This window comes from Colius striatus, chromosome 12, assembly GCF_028858725.1.
Source record: "Colius striatus isolate bColStr4 chromosome 12, bColStr4.1.hap1, whole genome shotgun sequence".
Taxonomy (NCBI): domain Eukaryota; kingdom Metazoa; phylum Chordata; class Aves; order Coliiformes; family Coliidae; genus Colius; species Colius striatus.
In genome coordinates this window covers 22,363,050-22,387,500 of record NC_084770.1, presented here as the reverse complement: position 1 = coordinate 22,387,500, position 24,451 = coordinate 22,363,050, and the positions used below count along the sequence as shown (strand labels likewise).

At 39.7% G+C, this 24,451-nt stretch overlaps 1 protein-coding gene across 2 annotated transcripts in view; it reads left to right on the top strand.

Annotated features, from left to right (window-relative positions):
* RSRC1 (arginine and serine rich coiled-coil 1) overlaps nucleotides 1-24,451 on the top strand; it is a 155,057-nt gene that overhangs the window by 77,323 nt on the left and 53,283 nt on the right. For both annotated transcript variants that reach the window (XM_062005724.1, XM_062005723.1), the window contains exon 6: nucleotides 9,402-9,453. In XM_062005724.1, coding sequence (XP_061861708.1) covers nucleotides 9,402-9,453 — 52 coding nt within the window. The remainder of the gene's footprint in view (nucleotides 1-9,401; nucleotides 9,454-24,451) is intronic.

Sequence of the window (24,451 nt, the reverse complement as noted above, 5' to 3'; positions counted from 1 at the left end):
TATATATACACCAATGCTTTTTGGTTTTTTGGTAAAATAATGTACCGGAAACATAAAACAGTGATAAAAGGTAAATGGAAATCCATATTTAGAAGCTAAGTATTAACAACCTTATGTATTTCTTTACATAGTGGGAGATGACTGTTCCTTTGCTACCTTTCATTTTGGATTAGCACTTACCGATAAGTCACGAAAGGATTCTCTTTCTCAGTTGAAGTTCAGCTCAAAGATTTGTAACTGGAATAATTTGCAAAGGGTACACGATGAAATGCGTGAATTTGTAGAATAATGACCAGGTGAAAGTGTTGATGTGAAACTCTCTGTTCTGTCAACTCTTCTATTTATCAACACGTTGAATTTTTTTGGTCATTGTTACTGTATTTCCATGAAAGCGTAAGAGATGAGCTTCCAGGCTGCTAGTAAATAAATTAGTGCAAAGTAATTTTTTTAGACTCTATCTCTGGATACAGTATTATCTACAATTTCTCCCTTATTAAAGAAATCTTAATTTTTCCAGTAATTTTTCTCTTTTGCAAGACCTGGATTGGCCTATTTTTAAAAATCTTATTTACCACTTATATATTTCTGCTGGGTATTTAATCCATTTTCTATATCCACTTCCAGTATGAAGACTATTTTCCTTGCTTTATCTCAGTATTTTTCACTGAAATTAATACATGATGCTTTATGGTCCTTTTAAAGGAGCACTTGCTACAGCAGTATGCAAAACGACTTGAATGCTGAATGTAAATCACTGACATATGCTTGAGCTATACGTGGCTATTTGCCACAGACAGTGCCTTTTGCCTTTGATTTTGTTCCAGTAAGCCATTGTTACTCATTTCTCAAATATTCATTTGGTGATAGCCTAAAGTAAGATGCATTTTTTTTCCCTGACCACCTCTGAAGGCGCTAAGGGAAACCTGTGTCTCTCTCGGAAGACAAACCTGGTGAAGTGGTGTGTACGTAAAAATCTGGGATTAAAGTTAACAAATCCAAATACATTAATGACCATTTCTGTCCTGGATGGTGGAAGGAAAAGGATTTTCCGAATCCTGTGCTTTTGAGATGTGGCACATGTCAAAGTTGTCTGTTCTGTTTAGGGACAATGAAATGTGTTTTCCCCTTTGATCTCAATTTTGTATGAAAATTCAGTCGGATGAAAAGCATTTAGTCAGAATACTGGTTTGTATTTCAGCAGAAAATTCTAACATTCCATGAAGTTGTTGAGCAGCTTTGTAGCTGTCACTTTATAGTCATGCCAACAGTTTTGTCTTTCCTCTCTGGTTTCTGGATTTTAATGGTCGGGCCGTATCATTCCCTTTTGTTATCTTTCCTTCCCAATCTTGATAAATCAGCAGTCTTGGAGGAGCGGAATTGAACAGGGCTGTCTGTACAGCCTGGAAAAGTTTTCCAGACGTTTCTGTCGAGGCATAGATATTTTTTTTCCTGGCAAGACTGAGAGAGCTTTCTGCCACAAACGGATACCATTTGATTATCTCTTCAGCGTGGTGTATGTGTTGCTAGTTAAGCTGTACCTTTCACTTCGTCATTAGTCATATTCTTTTGGTGGCCTTTACCTACATTAAAGGGGAAGATGGCTTTTCTGACTCTCCTTCTGTATTTTTGGATAATGATTGCCCTTTCCTAGTTAGTATGTTGCTAATGCTGGCTTCTTATTTTTTTGTATGGAAGTGCCAAAAGCATCTGTGTGTTTGATAGACAGTCATCACTATTATTCCATGCTTTACATGATTTTTCTCCACTTATAATTCCTGTATATCATGCTTCAATAATTGTATAGGTCTGACAACATTTCAGATCAACGTTTTTGTTGTGCTTTGTTCTATTTCAATGCCACAGTTGTAGTAATTTGCATGAAACTGCCATTAGTATGTGTTGATGGGGGGTCCATAAACAGTATAACATTCTTAGGAAATGGAATATGAACCATTTCTTGAGCTTAAAATGTTTTGTGTTCCTGTTCAGGCTGCTTCTCAAATATAGGAAAATATTGGGGATTTTGCAATAAAAGAATATTTCTGCTTATTAGTATCTATAGTTGTCTGCTGTGCTTCCTGGAGAATCATGATTCCTCAAGCATTATTTTCCCCATTTCATCCTTCATCGTAGTAGTGTAAAACTGCTATGTCGATATAACTTGTGTGTGTTTGGTTTTCAACTGCTGAACACTTTCATACAGCTAGCCTATCAGCTGGGTAGTCATAAAACCAAAGTCTCATTTGTTTATTGTATATAATTGAAACATAGTTCTGGGCAGGAAGCAAACTGGGAGAAATCCTACTGATTTGTAAAGCGAACAAAATCAGTTCCATCTCTCACTGGGAATATTCCCAGTTTGTGAGTTTACAGTTTCTCAAAGGCTCAGGTTCTTTTTGGAAGACGTAGACCTGCATTAGCTGAGGACCATGGCCGTACTCTAGCCTACATCTGAGTGCATTACTGATTGATTGTATCAAAGAAGAAACCGACTTAGGCATAAATATCGTTTTAACATCCAGTCATTTGAGCTGATCTATGTCTGAAAGTGGAGAGGTTTAATTCAAGTAGTGCTGGATATGCTTATTACATTTCTATGTTATTAATTCATATTATTAATTCTTCTCCCTCCCCCTCTTTTTTTTTTTTTGTTTGTTTAATGTGGAAAAAATATTCCTCTGCCCATTTTGGATTTGCCAGTCTCAAGTTCATTTTGTTTGCTGTGGCTCATGGAAGAAAAAGGCAGCAATTACAAGTTCTCAGTCTCTGATGGGTTTTTTGGTTGTTTTTTTCTGTATTGTATGCTCCTGTGAGATATTCTCTAATATAAATAAGTTCTTTATTTTCAGGGTTTTGATAATATTTTTTTTAATCACCTAATGAGGAACAAATGACTGAAAAGGAACCCAACCATTCCTATGCTAAACAAGCATGTCACATCTTTTCCAAGATTTGATCAAACTCCATTTATAAAATAGCTGGGGTTAGGGTTCTTTGTTGCTCCTTTCCTGTTGAGATAGATTTACTAGAATTGGGGATGTCTAATATTTCAGGTGAAGGCAGGCCACTGACTTACAGAATATATTAAAATGAAATTAAATATCTATCCCCTTTGTTTAATTTTTGTCATTTCTTCCTTGTCTTTTCTCATTACTGGTGGACACTAAGGTCTCCTTTTAGCTGTCCACAGTGATGCTAAGCAGTTTTTCCTGAATTGATACTGTTCTTTGTGAATGCAGTAAGGCAGATGAGAAGTTCTCCCTGGTGTGCATTACTCTCTATTTATCAGCATTACATTTCATTTCATTTTGTGCTGCTGTTACCACTTGATCTGGTGAAGCCTGTCAGTCCGCAGTACCCCTAAATACCGTGTTTCCTATAAATGGGATGGAATGCTATCATTTCGATGTCATTCCTTGCTGCAACTGTAAAACCAGTCTCCATATTTTAATATGGAAAACGTGGCTCTTACACCTGTGAGAAGTCATCCTTGGTTATTTTGTGCCCCAATTACTACTTCATCTGTGTGAGCTCCATCCATTTAATAGCAGGGCTGTTGCCTCTGTCCTTGTAAAACAATTCTCTTCATCCCAACTAACCTCAACCTCATCTTATACTTTTTTTGTTCCACTGGACCCCAGTCTCTAACTTTAGGCCCCTGAGCCTCAGCCACCCCAGCTCAAAGCCCTCTCCTGGGCACTTCCTCTCCTCTCCTCTCCTCTCCTCTCCTCTCCTCTCCTCTCCTCTCCTCTCCTCTCCTCTCCTCTCCTCTCCTCTCCTCTCCTCTCCTCTCCTCTCCTCTCCTCTCCTCTCCTCTCCTCTCCTCTCCTCTCCTCTCCTCTCCTCTCCTCTCCTCTCCTCTCCCACCATTCATGTGTGTGGCTGCCCAGCACCTGCAATCCAGAATCTGGAACAGTTATGGATTTGCAGGTAAGAAGACTGCATTTCCAGACATTTCCTCAGTTGGGAAGACTTGTATGACCTACTCTAGGTGGTCCTGCTCTGGCAGGGGAGTTGCACTGGATGAGCTTTCCAGGTCCCTTCCAACACCTGAGATTCTGTGATTAGCTTTGATATTATTATTGCTTGTTCTGTCAATTTTTGAGTGAAAAGCAAGCCAAGAAGAATACAGAAACAGAATCAACTGACTCTAGAAGAGTCGTGGCTGCAGTAACACTGGGGAGTTTCTCCTACATTCTCAGCCTAGCCAACTTTTCTGGAACTCATTGCAGATAAATGTAGTTTTCTGACCCAGGTTGGAACTATTCCCAGTAGTTTTGGATAGATGCCTCCTCAGACAATCAGGAAACTTATGTTTTGTTCTTTCTTTTTCTTATTACCTTTTTTTTCTTAACCTATTTTTTTTGAGCTCATCAGGCAGTGGGAAAGGTTAGATAAATGTCCCCAGGAAACTGATGATAGGCTGCAGTTGAAACGGGAAGATGGATTTGAGCTTTCAAAATCATGTATAAGGTTACTTAATTAGCGTTTATTTCCTGAGTCCTTTGGGTATTGGTTTGATTTTGTTTTTTAAACTGGAATTTTACAGTATACATTTGCATCAAGAGCAATTTGACCCTGGGGAAATGACATCTTGCAGAGGAAACCTGTATTTGACACAACTACAATTCATATTCTATTTTTAATTGCAATATGCGGTTGTGCTAATGTCATCTCCAAAATATGAGCAGGAATATATTACAGTGCCACTGTCTTAATGGCATTTGGCCATGAAGCCGTGAGTCATCTTCAGGAAGAAACTTGGACACAAACCTTTCCTTCAGGGACAGGGAGAGAACTAACATTAAGACATTTCAACTGGTATAAGCCAACTGTATTTGCAAAGTGAGGAGATCTGTCACTTGGTAGTTTTCTAATGTAATAAAATGCCCGCAGGAGATTCTGGGTTTATCACTGAGTGGAAAACCTTTTTAAATTATGAACTTGACTATTTTTGTTAAACAAATTTGACATCCTCCATCCTTTGTTCAAGCAGAACGTTGAGTTATAATTTCAGGCAGCAGGTGCATCTAAGACAACTGAGGAAGATGCGTTGTGTTGGCTGTGGGAGGCGCAGCGCTCAGGGGCTGCTGCTCAGCTCTGTTGGTAGAGATGCAGAGGCCTGAGGGATTGCTAAAAAAAAAAACAAACTAAACGTATCACTGTCACACTAAGGTTGGTTAAACCTCTATAGAGATACAGAGAGTCAACTTCTCTGGAGTTCTTCAAAACCCACCTGGACACGTTCCTGTGAGCTGATCTAAGTGGAGCTGCTTTGGCAGGGGGGTTGGACTGGATAATCTCTAAAGGTCCCTTCCAAACCTCTACCATTCTGTGATCCTATGATATCGTAAGAGAGAAAAATCCCGTAGTTAAATGATACTCAACCATTGCCATTAGTGATGATCAGGAGCAGTTGAGCATGTCCAGTTTTAGCACAGACAATAAGCAGCAGCTGACATCTTTGATATGAAAATTCTGTGCTCAAAAAATATTAGGTAAGAGAGCACTGGAAGTTAAAGTACTGCAGCATCATTTAACTGCTTCAGTCTTGAGATAACGTAAGGTTTGCTCATAACAACAAAAACCACGTGCACTCCTTAACAATACTGACAGTCGTCAGAAGGCTGGGCAGTCTTTAAACTTCATGTTTCTCTCTTTTCTTTTTCCTCAATGTTCTCACTTCAATATTGTTTTCTCAGTCAAAAATGTTTTACCAGGCATCACAAATAGCAGGAAGATTTTGAACAATACAATCTGGCACCTGAATTGAAGTGTTTGTTGCAAACCTATTAACAAGTTTGGTAACATTTACAAGCTGAATCCCCCCTGCAATTATTTTGAAAGCAAAGCTCAATCCTGATGGCATGTCTGAGGCTGCTCATCAAGCACGTTACTTGCTCCCTGTAGCTACTAGTGGCAAGCAATTTCTGTGTGGTTCTTTCACACAACAAGCACCAAGTCTAAAGTTATGAGACACTGTTTTTATTGCAGTTTTAAAACCAAAGAAACTGTTTATGAAAGCAGTAGTGATGTAATGCAGCAGACATCACACAAAGAAATACAAGCTAAGGATGTGCCACATCTTCCTAAAACAGCTTGCATTAAACATTGAATATGTATAACCAAACTTTTGCTTGGGATATTGCTAACAATTATTGTATTATGTTGCATGGCATCCTATAGAATACTGTAGTTTTTAAAGCATAATTCCAGTGTGTTGCCAAACACTTTGATGTACGTAAGTTTGTCATCAAGGATGCTTGACATACCTTGTGGCATTTTACAAGGTACCTGTTAGGAAATTCCTTTCTTGCTTTGACACTTAATAGTCACCTTTATCAGCTGGTACTGCAAATACCCAGTACTGGTAATTCTTTTTACACTGTGTTATTCTTTTCTTTCTGTGTTATGCTTAAGACTGGAAGGGAAGCACGAGGATTTATTTCACAACTTGTGCTTGCCAACACTGTTCATGTTTCCTACACCAATCATTTCACCATTTTGAGTTTCCTGAGGGTCTTCCTGAACTTTGTCACTTAATGGTCTTCTAAATCAATAGTAACCTCCAGGAGTCAGTCTTTCTCACACATTGCTAACGGCTCGTTTGTGGGTCTAATTGTGATTTTTCAGCTGAATTCAGCTCTGACCATTTTCTCCAAGCACTGGCCTCATCCACAAATTGGCCAAACATTTTCTGGAGCCAAGCTAGTAACCTTTATTTAAGAAGCCTTCATGCATTAGTTGTTTAGGGAATATTGATTGAGAACAGAAAGGCATCTCTACCAAGTTTGCCTGTGGGTATACCAATGTTCATGAAGCAAATGAGTATCAGTTAAGGCCAGGGCTGTGGTCAGGGCAAAGGGCAAGATGCCTGCAAAGCAACCGCATGTGCAGTTTCCAATGGGATGTTGCTGAGTAAAAGAATTCTAGTCTAGCCTACCTTACACCAACAAAGTGCATTCATACCTACACGAGAGGAGTGGGAAAAGGTGTTTTGAGCTGTGTGGGGCAATGCAGAGCAGGGCAGGGAGCTGTGTCAGTATTGATGGAGTTCGATGTTTAGTGCTGGGAGATGTCACTTGTGCCGCCGCTCATCTTCCATTCATCTCCATCTGGAGCCTGGTTTAGTATTTGCTCTTTCATCAAATGATTGTTGGTGTGGCAGGACTAGATGTTGCCACTGTGGGCTTTGAATATATTAATAACTCAGAGAAACACCTCATTCTGTAGCCTGTAGTGCTAAACAGACTGTTCTGTGGCCAAAGAGAAGAGATCCAGGTACTTGTTGTGAAGTATCTACCTGGGTAAATGCTGTAAGAATGGGAAAACTCTCTTAAACAGTCGCACAGCATTTGAGACACTTGAGTCTTAGAGGGGGAAAAATAAGTGCTTTAGAGATGCTTTGGCCTGTGCTGCTGCCTGTGTGAAGGAGTTGCAGCCTGGGAGGATGCTTGTGCAGACGACTCATGCCACGGGGATGCGCTGTGACCAAGACAGGGTGGTGAATCAGTGAAGCTGAGCAAACACTTTGTTACAGAATGCACACAATTAACGTCAGAAACCAGTTTCATGTTCTGTAAGTGTTACTGGATGCCAGAACCCACTCGCTGGGTAGGGTTACACAAACACTTGGGCTGTTCCTGTGCACAGGTAGTATTTCACACCAAACAGTTTTCCTTCTCTGGTAAACCTTACTGCAGTATTTTGCCATACTGAAGTAACTGTGGTGATTTTTGGGAATGGAAAAACCACAAACCCAAGTAGGACTTTTCTGAAACTCAGGAATTTGGACGAGTTTGTCCTGGATGGAAAGCAGATCTTTTTCTTCCTCTCCATTCTTTTGTCTAGTGATGTGTTTAATACACCCAAACATCTTGTAATAATTAGTTCATTGCAAGAGGAAGAAATCTGAAGACACTTTTACAATAAATGTCAAGATTTTTCTTGATTCGTGGTCAGCTCTAATGGTAGGAATAATGAGTTTTACCCAATAACTCTGGGTTTGTGCAAACAGCTAAGTGAAATTCTAAACTAAAAACGTTGGACCTCTGTGCAACTGAAATCTGGGTCTTCATTTAAATATCCTTTTCGAATCTGAGGATCAGTGTAATGTATTTCATATTGCATGCTAATGAAAGGAGCAGCCTGTAAAGTCTGGTCGTGGAAAATGGAGTGGTTTCTGTCACCAGCTGGCCTCTCTTCATTGGTGTAGACATAATGTAAAACAAAGGATTAAGAAATAAAGAAAAAAGCTCCTAAAAATCAGAAAATAGGGGATTTTATGAACTGGTAGAAGAAGGCCATTTTATGCAGATTATATCTTATAGTAATATGCCATCAACCTTGCTGTAAAAATATGTGTTAGAGCACCATACAACCTGAGATGACTGCAGTTGAAGGAGATTTTGAGAGGAGCTGTCTAACCCTACAGATCATCATCAGTTGGGACATTCATAGAATCATAGAATGATAGGGGTTGAAAGGGACCTTTAGAGATCATCTAGTCCACTCCCCCTGCAGAAGCAGGTTCACCTAGATCAGGTCACTTTGTCTGATTACCTTGATTAATATTGATATGGCTAAGGGGTGAAACTGGAAGAGTGGAAACTTAGACTGGTTATCAGAAAAAAGGTTCTAGCAGCAATATCTGCCTAGAAGAGTTTTTAAAGCTGAGCAATGACACCCAAAATTTCCGTCATGTTTTGTTTTTAGTGCAGAGCAGAAACCTCCCAAACTTTTCAGATGTTTACAGAAATAATCAACTTCTGAAGTCCATGACAAATGTGGTTTGTGTATAAATTTAAGTGTGAAAACGTTTGAGTGGCTTCAAAATTAGAGGGATGGCAAGCACATTGGACACACTAAAACATCACTTGGAATAATTAGCATAGTGGGTACACAGCCAACAATATGTTCATCAACCCAACAGATGTGAAGAAATACCTTAAGGAGAGGGGAAAATCACAACAGATAACAGCAGAAGTGTGAAAAACTCGCCGTATTAATCATATTAAAAACAGATTTTGAGCATACTTATGTAGCCATGCAGTTTTGTGTAACAGGGTCACCAAGGAGCTGGGGAGGATTTGCTGTTGGAGGGCTGGGATAGAAGCTGGAGGTGGGCTTCAGCCTGGCCGTGGCTGTGGGTGCTGGGGAGGGGATCAGGGTACCACAGCATTGCCTCGTTGGGATGGTATTTTCTGTCAATTCTGAGCATTTGCCTGATAATTTCTGACTCAAATGCAATAGCAGTTGTTTAGCCTGGAAGTTCCTTTGGATGGTGTGTAGCACTGAGTCACTCGCAGAGTTGGTGTTGGTGGTTCCCAAGTCGGGAATGTGGGACCTCACATGTCGAGTGTGCAAACAGTTGTGAAGATTTATGAATCCTCTCGTTTCAGACTCCTGCTGAACAGGCCAAAGCTAGACTGCAGCTGGTTCTCGAGGCAGCTGGTAAGTGTTGCTAATATAAGTGAAATTACACTCTTAAAATATGTGATTTTGTCCTATCAGATAGTAATTTTAGCCTTTTCTGTTTGGCAAATGTAAAGTCCCTTTCTCTGTAGCTCACTTCAGTTTCTGGTTAAGATGAAACGGGTGTGCATCATCATTGGCACTTAGTAAATCCCTTTAAGGAGATAAAAAGGAGTAATTCTTGTTTGCTGCAGAGAACCAACACTCAAACTTCATGTGTTTGTCCTCTTGCTGCTGCTACTGAGACTTTATTCTGTGCTGTTAAAAATTTGGGGTTGTTTCTTTGGTTTTTTGCACTGAACTGCAAGTATGTATTTGTTTGAAGTGCTAGCTGAGATACACAGCAGTCTTTGCAAAAGGCTCAAATCAAAAGGCTGATCTCTGTCACTGCAGAGAGAAACATTCTTATTTGGTCTAGCACCAGTAAGAAGAAAGGCAAGATGCGTATCTTGGTAACTATTCCTAACTTTGGATGAATGAACTTTATTTAATTCAAATAAAAATGGGAGAAGCCTTATAGTTCGATGCAAGGTCTAAAACTTTGAAGAAATTGTTGTCCTACAGTACTAATGATGTGAAGAGAGATTCTTAAGAGAGTGAAGGGATTTCTGGAGAGGGTCCAGTGGAGGGCTACCAAGATGCTGAGGGGACTAGAAAATCTCTATGAGGAGGAAAGGCTGCAGGACCTGGGACTGTTCAGCCTGGGGAAGAGACGGCTGAGGAGAGACCTCATCAATGCTGATAAATAGCTAAAGGGTGGATGTGGAGAGGATGGGGCCAGTCTTTGTCTGTGTCAGGACAAGGGGTGATGGAAAGAAGACAGAACATAAAAAGTTCCACTGGAACAGCAGGAGAAACTCCTTTGCTGTGGGGATGAGGCTGCCCAGGAACGGTGTGGAGGCTCCTTCTCAGGAGGTTTCCAAACCCACCTGGACACGTTCCTGTGCCCCTTGAATGAGGGGAATCTGCTTTAGCAGGGGATTAGGCTGGTTGTCTCTAGAGATCACTTCCAACTCTGACCATTCTGTGGTTCTGTGAGAAGATCATTCCTTCTACCCTACCTTCCTTGTAAATGCAGTCTCAAGGTCCACATTGAAGCTCAGAGACATGTTTGCTCCCAAAGGTACAGGAGTTCCATTTCCGTGGTTTGTTGTTGCTAATCTAATAGTGCTCAATGCCCATCCTTGACCTGAGCTGCTCAGGTTTTCCCCTGTGGAGGTTGCTGTGGATTTGATCTGTGGTGTTCCTGAGGCTAAGGTCCATTTTGCTCCTTGTTTCCCTGGTCCTTGTGGTGGCGATGATGTGGCAGGATGCCCTGTTCATCTCTGCATCTGGGGTGGAGGTTTGAGTCCTCTCCCACTCTCCAAATGGTTATTCACAAGAGCTTCATGTGTTTTGATGCACTTGTACTATGATTGTGGAAACATCACTTAAGAACTACTGCAGTAGGATTGCAATAATTATAATAAATTGGTAAATGAATATTCATCCTTTTCTGTAACATTACTGGTTGTTCTTTAGGTACTTCCATTTGTCTTCAGACTGTTAAAATAAGGCTTCAGTGCTCTCAAATGGTAGTCTGTGGTGAGGTGTATAATCCTAATTAATTTCTGTACCTTATTTTAATTTTCCCATCAAAACTTTGTCATTTAGCCGTGCCAAAAGGGATTGTTTCAGTATTTCATGTGTTCAATAAGTACATCTTTGGTTTCCTTCAGCTGTCATCTCTTATATACCCATTTTTAACTTATAAACAGCAATTGCCAAGAAGTACCATTTTTTATTTCCCCCCCTATGGAAACCTTCTGTTTTAAGGACTATCCATCTTTTAAAACTGCTAATCCTTCTTCAGTTTTAAATGCATCTAGCCTTTTCTATTGTATAGCTTCAAATACATTCGTTGTTCTCCATAACTTTTAATAAACCTTTGAAGCATATAATTATAAAACAGATGCGACAGCGCTGACCTAAAAAAGCACGAGTTGTGTGTAGCACACACATCTATCACAGCTCATTTGTAAATTTAACACCTGGGAGATGTACAAAAGATATCTGTGGGTTGTATATCATCATGACCTGGGCCCCCCAAACATTCAAAGACATATAAAAGGTCTATGACATCGTTAAATCTGAATATTCACAGCTGAAGTCTGAAACTCAGATTGAAGCTGCAAGCTGTTCATAAACAACTCAGGAGAGTTAATCTGTTTGTTTCTCTTACCACACAAAATCAAGAAGTTCTTTTCTGTCTTTCTTTAAGTCTTGGTAATGTCAGGCATTTATGAGATCACTCCTCTGCCTTCTTCCCTTAGTTCTGTCTGCAGTCAATTAAAGTGGATTTTTATTAAATCGGTGTGAGAGGAGAGCTGGAAATGTTAATAATGCTGTTGCAAAGTCTCTCTGTGTGTTTACTCAGTGCAAAATCAGCACTTTCTTCCCCTTCAAGTTTTAAAAATAAAAAGAAGTGTGTTAGACCATTGCTGAGCAGCTTCTCCCAATCAACAGGTTAATTGTTGCTGTTGTAGCATGATGCTCTGTGATGGAATAGAACAGAAAATACATTCAACTCTCTCCTTCAGTAATGGTGAACAAAGCTGCTGTGTGTGTGAGTAGTGCTCAATGCAGGATGCCAAACTGGGGAGTGTAGGATATCTGGGTGTACATCATAGGAGTTGCTCTAGTCCCACTGAGCAGGGGAAAAAAAGCTGTGTTATGCAAAATGTGTTGTCTGTTCCTTAATGGTTAATGGCTCTGGACTCCTCTATGCGTTAGACAGACAAAACAGTTTTACCTTCTGCAGTGGCTCAAAATTACCAATCAGTGTTGGAGAGGAGTTTGGGAAGGCACCTTCATTGTTCATCTCCACTGATATGCTGTCCTGCTGGCATTTCCATTCCCCTTTCCCTGCCATCTCCAGGCCATAAATATCCCATCTCCCCCAGTCTAATTGATTGTGTGTATTCAAATACACTTGCTCATTTCATTCTGAAGATTTCCACCTTGTCTTAGATCTTGAAAGATTTACCCTAGAGAAAACTTACTTCTCTTATTTGGCAATTTTTTGGTTCTTAATACACCAGTAATGCCTTTGACTGTATAGCAAATGGTACCTAACTGTGTGAGAGGACAAACATTAATGAGCATAAACCAGAGCTGACTTGCCTGTAAAATACCAGTGCTTTTTATAAGAACTTTCTGACTTCAAATTGAAACTGATGGTGGGTTTTGAATTTTGCTGATGGCTTTTCCCAGCATTTATCTACTGCTTGAGCTGGGACTCTGCTGCCCACTGTAGCCTCGTCTATTTTAAGTTTAATTTCTTTAATTTAGTATCTAGCTTTTCTTTCTTTTTTTCCCCATCAAATGGTGTGAATTCCTGTGTACCTTTTGTCAGTGCTGCTGCTGTAGATGAAAGCATTGTATTGGAAAAAGGAAGAGATACTGGGATGTTTGTTGTGCATGTGTGGAAAAAAATGAATGTGTGTGCTTTTGGACATTCATTTTGAGAAATGACCTGTAAGTAATAATACAGCTTTTGCAACATATCCCTGCTGAAATAGGGAAGATATTTTTGTCTGTGCTGGAAATGATATTAGAATGTAGCTTTAATGATTTATATTGACTAATTAAAAAGAGATAAGGGGTTGTGGAAGGTTAACTGGCACTCTGCTGGGCTATCCTCCTGTCTGTGTATGAGGAGTCATACCACTTGAGCTTGTTCAGGAGCAATCCTTTAGCCTTGATAACTGTTTCATTTGAAACTTCTCTCAGTACCTGAAACAGATGTAGAATTGAGGGAAACCTATTTGATGTCAGGGCTGAAGCTGAGGTGCTTTCTTTGAATTGGGCACAGGAACAAATTCGTGTTTGTATGCAATACATATGCACATTTTTTTAATGAGAAAACATTTGTGCTGTTGCTTTATCAGAGAGCAGAATGTCTGAACTTATTGTGTTCAAATTTAAAAGCAGTAATTCCCAACCTTTCTCCAGGCACAAGAAATATCAGTCCAAAAGCTGGTTGCACTCCGTTTGTGTGCATTAGGCTGGAAAAGCAGCCAACCCTGCTCCCGGCGTGCCAAGTACTGCACACAACAGCCTCAGCTACAGACCAGAGGCACTTTGTAAGGGGTGTGAGTCCCAAAAGAATGAAGGTACAAAAGGGTCTACATAGTCCTTGTTTTGCTTTATTCTTCTAGTGTTTCAGTGAAATATCCACATTTTAGAGTTGTCTTTTCATTCCAAACGTGTTTGTGTGTATCTCTCTTATTTTTTGCTTCACATCAACCTATTGACTTGGAAATTATGTGGCTTTATCCCTGTGGCTTTTTAAGCAAGACGAGATGTATTGAAATACACTAATAACATTCTGGATTTGCAGAATATAGGTTTGTAAGTGTTTCTTCAGTGTGTCAGCTTTTCCAAGACCCTTTTCTAGTACAATGGCCATAGTTTAAAAGAGTTAATTAGGTAATTGTGTTCCCTTTGCTCTTTGCTGCTTTCTTCATCACCAAAGATGCTTGATTTTAGGGAAGGTAGGTCCAATGATCAACTGATCAGCCTCAAGAGGAACTGTAGATATTTAGTACCTTGGGAAAGTCTGCTTTTGGAGTCTAACTTGGATATTCATTCAGGAAATAACTGATTTCTCTAAAAGACAAAAGATAGAAAACAGTAAACCATCATCTTTTTAATGTTGGGTTTTATATATGTTGCTGGTGTGTTTTGGAGGTGGGAATTGTGGCTTCTGGTCTCATATTGTGGGAGAGCTGGTAAAATAAAAAGTCTTTACCTGTATCTGTGAGGGGAGGAGGGGAAGATGGCCAGTTTCATTTCCAGGTAATATAGTGCTGTGAAGAAGTTTTGTCTCCGAGTCCTGAGTTCACGTTGGCTTTGCTGTGCACTTTTGTTAAACAGCTTTTTTCTTTGTTGGTGGAAATTGTTGTATCTATTGTCATTAAGCAGCTCAATACTTGAAGATACTGAGGCACTCCAGTTTTTAAAGCAATTGATTTCTAAAACCTTTTATACAGTAGAAGATTTTGGTCTCAGCTATAAATTTCTATTTGCACAACTTTATTTACTTACCCTTGGTAATATTGAGATAACAGGAAGCCTTTTTAGCATCCTCTAACAATATCGCAGCAACTTGCCATGTTTGAGCAGATGTTAAGCAGGCAATAGTTGAATGTTAATTTTGAGAGGGTGGTATGTTTAAGCCTATCTGAAGTATGTTGCATGTGGGCCTTCCAGACTTAGCTACAATGCTTTGTCTCTTGGGAGAATTTTAAAGCTAAACCTCTTTCTTTTTGTCACTCTATATGGACTCTCTCAAGTCAGTATAAAGCAGATCATCCCTAGGCTAAAGCTCTTCAGCTTTTGTTATTGGGCTCTGTAGACCTGTAATTAGGCCTCCTGGCAGGCCTTGCAGGCCAGTTAATGGTCATATGGAGTTTCTATGAGGCAGACTGGCTTTGTATAAATCCTTCGTAGGGATACGTTTATGGGTCACTTCCTACCAGGACCAGGCTTTGTGCCGCTGCCCCACGGGCTGACAGGGAGCAGGTTCCCTTGACCATCAACAGCTCAGTTTGCGGCGCACAATCTACCCGGCTAATCCCCAGTGTAAACAGAGGATTTAGCTGAGCTTCTGTCACTTACAGTTGCCAAACCACTTGGGTGTCTGTGATTTCTTTCCCAGACTTCATTACCGAGACGGAGAAGCACGGAAGATTTGAGCCGGGGCTTTGTGTTAAACGTTTGCTCGCTCGTATTGCTAATATAAGGAAAAAGTTTGCCCTGCCTTGAATCTTACTTGGCTAAAACCCTTCCGCTTAACAGAAAGCATCAAAGCTTTAAAGCTGGTTAATTTATGCCATAAGTAGTTGTGTGGCACCCGTGTTGTCTCATCAAGATTGAAATATGGATGAGTATGCCAAAATGTAAACGCGTTGATGTGAAATATAGCACATGAGCATTTCAAACTGTCAATGCTGCAGCCCTTACTAAAGTACCCTGAAAGTTTTTCTATGGTGACAAGCAGAAATTTTTTCCTCGCTCTATAAAGACGATGACAAAAGGCAATTGATCTGGATTTTCAAAGGTCTAGAGTTGAAATAAGCGACTGATCTATTTTTGGAATCTGCATTTCAATCTATCACCGAAAGAGCCTTCAAGAATAGAGCATTTTTGTGCAAAGAGTTCTTGACAGAGTTTATTTAAAGGAAACTTCAGAACTGAGACACTAATATGACACTAGCAATATGTGGTAAAAACGGATGAATACAAATTGTAAGCATTTAACGTTTATCAGATCTGTTTGGCAGCAATTTTGGATATTGGATATTTAACTCATTATCTTCAAATTAGACTATCAGATTGCTTCCTTTAATTTCACACCGTGCATCTTTATTACACTTTACATATTCCTTAAAGAGGAAAATCATCGAATGTAACAAGTACTTTGACTACAGCAGTTGTAAACATGCAAGTGTTTTATAATACTTGCTGCATTGTTTTTAAACATACCCATCATAGCGTGTTATTGGGGAGAAAAATCCTCATTTGCACTCAGTAAATAAATAATCAAATATTCTCTATTTTCTGCTATCAAAATGGCTCATAACAGATGTGGCTGAAAGGACCACATACGTAGACTGTATGATTTTAGTCTGGTGGAACTAATAGGATCACTTGCTACTTTATAGATTCTTGCTTTTCTTTTACTTTAATAAAAACTGTTTAGTTAAATAGGATGGGCCTCGATTTTGCTCTTTTCTAGCTATGCAAAGCAGTAAGGCAGGCAGGTGGCAACAAGTATGAAAAAATTCCTTTTATTGCTGCTTATTTTTAAGTGCCAAATTTGGAATAGGTTTGTGGCTTTCTCACTTCGATTATGATTTTCTTACTTTTGAATTTGTTCTTTTCCACTGAAAACCTGATGGCCTCACTTTGAATTTCTAATTATGCAAACAGTTTTAGAAGGATGGGTAATGTGTGTTGGTGTATATGCACAAAGGATGAAATAATACTGTAAGTATTTTGCCTCTTTTGTGGAGATTTAAAAATAGCTTTTAAAAGAATGCTTTCCCCAGAAAGCAGGAATCTGAACTTATTACAAGCTTAAAAGTTGCTGGATGTTGAAAAAGAGATTAATCTGGTTAATATGTGGGTATGCTCAGTTTGATTTGATATAAAATTCTTACTCCTATCTATTTCCAACAGTTGTTTTGACCAGTGTCTAGTGACACCTTGGCTAATTGAATTTTACTTCTATTTATATCAAAATCTCAACTCTGAGAGCTAAGAAATCAGATTGAATGACCTTTTCTTTATGCATCAGACATGGATGTAGGCGCTCAAAATGTTTTTAAAGGTGTTTTGTGTGGCAGTTCTCAAATCCCAAGAGTTTGAATGGATACGATTCAGTTCATAATGAAAACACCATCAGGAGCCCTCCTGAAGCAGCAAGCTCCTGGGGGCTTGAGTGGCAGTGCTGCAGGACATCCTCCTGGGACTCCATCCCAGGGAAAGTCCAGGGACCTGGACAGAGGACACAAAGAGCTTTGTCAAATCCCTGCATCTTTTAAATGGCTTTCTCTGCCCCATCACAGGCAACTTGATCACTTCTGCTGCTTCCAGCAAGCATTTGGGAGTTGACAGCCTCTTGTTCCTTGACTCTGAGGGCTTTCAGGCACAGGATCAGGACCTTGGATTTTATTGTACTGCAGCCCAAAAAATAGTGTGTAGTGATTATTGGAGATTAAAGTATGATTTGTATTCTTTTCAGATGCTTATGATGAGCTCACTGAGAGCCCTGGAATCCAGAGAAGATGACTCTTTCCTGGAGCTATGGAAAGCTACACAACCTTTCACCCTATAACTTGGGCAATAGAGAGCATTCAGTATGTCAGGTAGCAGCAGAGAAATTGGAGTGCTTGGTCTACTAGGGTGATTACACCATATAGACCAGTGCTCTTATACTGAAAACAAATGGTTAAAACATAACAACAACAACAGTAATGGATTAAAGGAAGTTTTAGGTTGGATTTCATGTCTTGAGACAAGCAGAAAGTTTTTCATATTTTCAGAAATAAATCTGAGGAGAAACTGTCATTCCCATTGCTACTTTGGTTTCCACTACAAGCATTAATTGCTTGCAGTCCCAAGAAATTGCTGTTTATGCTTTTTCTTCCTTAATGCCTTTGCCATTTCAATACTCTGTGTTGTGTCTTTGCTTTATGGCTGAGATATTCCAGGAGTCCAGACACAAACAGAAGATTTAACTTCCAAGAACATGATTTGCATGATGCATAGACTAATGGAAGACTATAGTTTGAAAAAAATCAATTAATGACCCCAGTCTCTGTTTTGATAAGTAAGCTTTATGGTTGCTCCATAACAAAACCTTTGATGTCCGAAGAATTCATAGAATCATAGAATGGTGGGGTTGGAAGGGACCTTTTGAGATCATCTACTCCTACCCCCCTGCAGAAGCAGGGTCACCTAGATCAGGTCACATAGGAACATGTCCAGCTGTGTCTTGAAGACCTCCAAGGAAGGAGCCTCCACAACCCCTCTGGGCAGCCTGTGCCAGGGCTCCCTCACTGAAACAGTGAAATAGTTTTTTCTTATATTTAAGTGAAACTTTTTGTGTTCCAGCTTCATCCCATCACCCCTTGTCCTGTTACTAGCTACTACACAAAAAAAGGGATGTCCCAACCTCCTGACACCCACCATTTAGATATTTATAAATGGTAATGAGATCTCCCCTCAGTCTCCTCTTCTCCAGACTAAACAGCCCCAGTTCCCACAGCCTTTCCTCATATGAGAGATGTTCCAGTCCTCTGATCATGTTGATGGCCCTGTGCTGGCCTCTCTCTAGCACTTCCCTGTCCCTTTTGAGCTGAGGAGCCCAGAACTGAACACAAGGAGCCCAGAACTGGACACAATTCATGGAAGAGATCTTGCTGTAAGAAAGGGAAGGGTGGTGGTTCTGTCAGTGTCTACAGATCTCCAAACCCCAGTGGGAGTTTTGACCTGTAGTGAGTCTACACCAGTCCTCAAAGTTTGTTCTGCCTCAGTTCTTTCAAAGATAGGTAGCCTGAAATTACACTTGTTAAACATCTACTAAATCATCCTAGTAGACCAAGCACTCTGGTTTCTCTCTGCTGCCATCTGGCATACTGAACGCTCTGTCTTTTCCCGAGTTACAGGGTAATAGGTGACGTAGCTTTCCATAGCTCCAGCAAAGGCTCATCATTTCTGGACTTCAAGGCTCATCATTAGGATCTGAACATTTCTTTTTCCATTTACAATCCTTTCCATATACTCTACAGATTAATTAACAACTCTTGGTTGGTTAAATGCTTAATTTTTTTGTTTTCACCTGCTCGGAGAGTGTCACTGTGGCAGATGCACATCCTCAGTTTAGAGTTTTCATACTGTACCCTTCTGCTGTAGGTGCTTCAGGTTTGAAGGTTAAATCCTATTATTGAAAACTAGCTAATTTAGGAAACTCATGTTGTTAGTGAACCCAGTTTCTAGGTCAGCTGCTGATTCCTACTCAGCAGATTTCTGTGTCAAAAAGCATTTGGTTGGTGACATCAGCTCAAAGAGCTTCTTTCAAACACACTCTGAGCAATATGAGGATGAAATTGTCTAAAAAAAACAGAAAATGTGTATTGGAGTAAATTTATGGTGACTGATTTTTATAGTGTTTACTTTGGGAGAACTGTGAGTATTTTAACACTGAACTTCAGAAAGATACAGGAAGTGTTTGAACTCACCTGGATGATCTACACCAACGAGCTTCATAGCCATGCACAAGTGCTTATACAGCTGGATATTAAATATATTCTTTATACAATACTTGCTCCTAATTTGTTGGCAAAGCTACATAATCTCATTAGAGCACAAAAAAACCAACCCAACAAACTTCCTGCATGCAAAGTGACAGCTATATAAAAACAGTCAATACTCCCAAGCAATTACTTTTGAACATATTAGTGGTCTTGTCCTTACAGAGTGTGTGATTTGGAAGTGCAGCTGTTTTGTGTTATTGGTGAGCAAAAAGTATCAACACTTGAATAATCAATATTTACTTTGGCAATTAATTCAACTTTGTGACTGCTGAAAAAATATGGAGTTTTAATTAAACTCAGAGAATAGAATACAATGTAGAGAACACAAGCTGTTTGAAACAGAATCATTCACTTTTGCAACTTAGATTCCCATTGCAATGGTGTCTTTTAGGTTCTTACAAGAGCTAAAAAACTTAAATGCATATTTTTTGTTCTAGTTTAAGAAGCCAGTGAGTAGCTGTTAATGTAGGGATATCATAGTGTAAAGCAGAGCCAATAAGACTTTACAGTCACTTTATTAGTTAATGAACATATATTTCCTTTAGAAATAATTCTGAAGCTTTTTGAGTTTCTGGGGTTTTGTTGGATTTTTTTCTGAGACCTTTTTCTTGTGCTACTGAGAAACAAAAGTATCTCAGGCTTACATTACAGCTAATGGCTTCTCAGTAATATTGTAGCATATGGTATACATGATTTTGATGCAAATATGTGTGCTAATTATGTGCAGATGAATCTTTCAGTCCTACCATTGATCTCAAGTCAAAGACAATTTTTCAGTTAGCTTAAGTTTTATATCAATTGAGATTTAGCAACTTTGCCCAGTAATTTAATTATACACCGTTTTGGCTGCAGAAACCATATGTGGTTGTGGGGCTAGTTTCTGTTTCAGCTTGCCTTTTGGGAAATGATATGTCTTAACAGCACAATATTTGTTTCTCATATTTTACCTGATCCACCTGTCACCCCATCACCTCTGTAGAGGTCTTTGCTTTAGTCTATGGTCACTAAAGTATCAGCCAGAATGTGTGCCCCTAAGGTATGTTATGACAGTATACCCTGTGAATCCTTGTACATTTACTACCCATTCAGTTTAGATTTTCAAGTGAAACTGGAGAGGTTTTGGCTGGATTGTATAACATGGATGCCCAGAAATGGGCTTTCAAGTGCTCGATCTGCTGGCTCTGGCCAGTGGACATGAACTGTGGATTTAAATGTTTAGGGCCTCTCTGTCTAATTTCCAGATGTGAAATGTGCCAGAGTCTCTCTCTCAGCTTGCTGAAGGGAGAAATAAGTAGAAATAAATAGAATGAAATAGCATTCATTCATTCTGTGGTAGCATTGCCATAAAATGTCCTTGCACCGTCTCACTCTCCCTTCTTTATGAGCGTGAAGGTAATTCGAGGAGGCTTTGTCCAAACTCAAGCTGGTAGGCATTTCCAAGGCACCTACAATGTAATAGAGAAATATTGTATCAGTGGATTTTAGATCATTGTGCCCTTTTAAGGTAGAGGAATGATTTCAGGAACTTTCAGTGACTTATTAACAGTCACAGGTCATCTGTAGTGGAGCAGGAATGAGGCTCATGTCCCAGAACTTGATCTATGTGACCATGTCATCCTCATTTCCTCCATAGCTCCAGAGTATTATTAGAAGTAGCAATTAATGTCCTTTATGCTGTTGTTTTTCAACTGGAAGAGAACTTCAGGGTTGTCCAGACATACACGTTGCCATATGTGAAGCAAAGGTGCATAAACTGCAGATGTAGAATTAACTATCAGTATCATAATTAAGTGTATACTCACAGAAAGAGGCAAACTTTTAGTCAAAAAGGAATATTCCTGTTTCTGTTATTGCTACTGCACAAAATGCAGTACTACTGCACAAGCTGAAGAGCCAGACATTGAGGGAGTCAATATTGATGCTGTACAGTGCAGCTATCATGGAGCAGGGGAACACAAAGGCATCTCCACTCAGAGATGATCTTTCAGTTGTTGGTATTTACATCTCACCACACTGGTCGTTGAAGGACATCCTCCTTTTGTACCACTGTACACTTTTGTACAGTGAGGAGTGACACTGGAAAGTGAGTGTTCTTGCAAGGGTCTGCATGCTGCGGTTCAAACTGGGGACTGGACTGAGCTGGGGGGTCAGGCAACCGCTTGGGACCATGAGGCCACTGGAGCACCAAGCTGACTGACCTCAATGCTGTTGGGCAGGAGGAGCAGGGTGAGATCTGCTCACCACCTACATGACTGAGTCAGGGGGTGACAGGCAGTTTACATGGAAGGTGGTATCTGTTGGGTGTTGGTGATGGCTGCTCCTGAAGTACAGCTCCGGTTCTCCCAAACAAACTTTGATAAATGTCTTTTGTTTGTTTGCACAGTAACAAAGTGCAGACTTTTTCCTCAGTGCTAATGGTCTGCAGAAATGCTGGGTTTGAAAATCTTCAAGCCTGGAAAAGCCAGCAGGAATTGGTGAATCTGGGTATACACAGGTCCACTGGACTGTTTTTTTCCTCTCGGTTCTCTGTCAGTTCTGCAAAGCTCTGTTGCCTACTTGTTGAAGATGTTAAATTGCATCATTTTCTCGAAATATTTCACAGCAAGTGGAAATCAAAACCTTCCATTTCTGTGCTTTTCACACTCATCCTTTCAGGAAAACCTGAAATACAGGCACCTTGCTCTGAATTCAGAAGTAGGGTCACCCAGCACCTGGAGATCTTGTTTCATGCCTACATGATCTTCTTGTAAATCATACACATTAATTTTTTTCACTTGAACCGAGAATCATATTTAATCTGGGTAATAAAATTCTTGTTTTACAGTTATTGAAAGAATATTTATCACGGCTTTATTAAATATGGAGAACTAAGTGTGCCATTTTCTCCAAGTGGTTTCGTTTGCTCATGTTTTCTTTGTTGACCCAAATGAATGAAATTAGAACAAACAATCTCCGAGTCATTTGTAATCAAGAGCTGATTAATGGAGTTTGGTTTCATAGCCATTATTCATTCAAGAACACCTGATATCTTTCCCATAAACAAATTGTGTTTGTCCAAATTAAGAAATTAAATGAAGCATTTGATGAGTTTATGATTGACCCTTCTAACTCCGAGCCCATTAGTCACTGTCGTTATCATACAGGACTGTGTGACTAATGTGCTGTCTGCAGGAGCATGCGGATTTATGATGATTTCTGATTAATGCCTGCTGCAAGCCAAACTACTAGATTGTAATAATTTTTTGATTTTCATTTGAGTGGTCGCTGAAGATTTTCATCTGTGATGAAATGCATTTGTGTCCCATTAGATTTAGGGATGATTATGAGATGTCGACTGAATAAATCCTAAAATATAGTAGTGGATGCTTTGCAAAGCTTTTTTTTTCCCCCCTAGAGGTGCAGTTGTGTTAGGCTTTTTATAAGGATGACTGCTTATCATTTAGCAGAGACTTTTGTGTGACTTCAGAGACATTCTCATACTAACGAGGCTACCAGTAAGAATTTATATTAAAGCAGGCATTATTGGCTTTCCTTTTATTATTCCTATGTCTTTTGTCTCACAAAGTTTCAATATCTGTGTTTAAAAGAAATGTACTGGAGGGTGTTTGGTTATTTGGAGCAGATTTTATGTGGTAATATTTTCTGCCTAGAATAATGCTCTTGAAAAGCAGACTTTACACTTCTGCAACAGTAAGATGTCTTTATCTTTAAAAATGCTGCAAATATTATTTGTCAGGGGGTTGGGACATCCCTTTTTTGTATAGTAGCTAGCAACAGGACAGAGGTAATGGGATGAAGCTGGAACACAAAAGGTTCCACTTAAATATAAGAAAAAACTATTTCACTGTGAGGTGAGGGAGCCCTGGCACAGGCTGCCCAGGGAGGTTGTGGAGGCTCCTTCCTTGGAGGTATTCAAGACCTGCCTGGACATGGTCCTATGCAACCTGATCTAGGTGAACCTGCTTCTGCAGGGGGGTTGGAGTAGATGATCTCTAAAGGTCCCTCCCAACCCCTACCATTCTATGATTCTATGATTATTATTATGAGGGATTTTTGAGTTTTGACTGGGAAGATTTTTTTTGCCATTCGCTCCTTCCAATGAAATGAATGACATGCTGTGTACAAAAGGTTAGAACAAGTTTTCCCCTAATGCCTTGGAAAACAACAATCCATGCTTTCTCAGCAATTTTTAATATTTTGAATTTTGCAAATTCAGTCTTTGGAGACAAAATGATTTTTCTTACCAAGACCCTCCTTTCTGAATTGTGACCCCCATCCACACTGTATGCATGTAAAAACACATACATGTCCATTTTGAAAGGTAATGCCGCCTTCTTGATTGTTTGGGTGTTTGCAACACAGCCAGGAACTTTGTCTGATGTTTCACTTCTTTGTTTCTAGTCCATATTGCTTTGTTTGGAGGCTGGGGGAGGGAAGCCATGCTCTGTGATTGTCACAAGTCACAGCTGCTGTTCCCTGCGTTCACTGGATGCTGCTACCTGTAGATATCAGAACCTACTTATGTTTGTAATTTTAAATGGAAGAGCATGCAAATATACTTGGAGAAAATTACAAAATAAGGCCAGAGGTGTGGAGAAAAGAACTAAAAAATGGGCACAAAGATTGTTTTTGCAGGAGAAATAAAGTGTCTCTTACTTTAGATAGAGTTGCTTCCATACATGCCAGATCAGGTAGTAATATGCTGAATCATAACAAACTGGTAAGAGGAGTCAGAACCAGTTAGAACATAGCAACCATCCCACCCTGTTCAAAGATTTGTCTGTGGTAGGATATTGCCTGTCCTGGCAATGGATGAAGCACGTGTTTACCCTCTAACAACATCCTAGTTGATTCATTTAAAGGAATCGTTTCAAGGACTGGATATGGCTCCAGTCTCAACTGCTACAAGTAATATGTTCTATGTATCAATAGTTTTATCTAAAGATAAATAAGTTTTTTCCCTTAGAAAGAAGAACTTGCTAGCTGGAAGCCTCACATGGTCTACTCTGAGCTCTGCATAACAACTGTTGGAGAGTGCATTCAGAGAGCTTGATGAAAAAAAGAAATTCCCAAATATATGATGAGTAAACTTACAGTGACTGCCTAGAGCTATA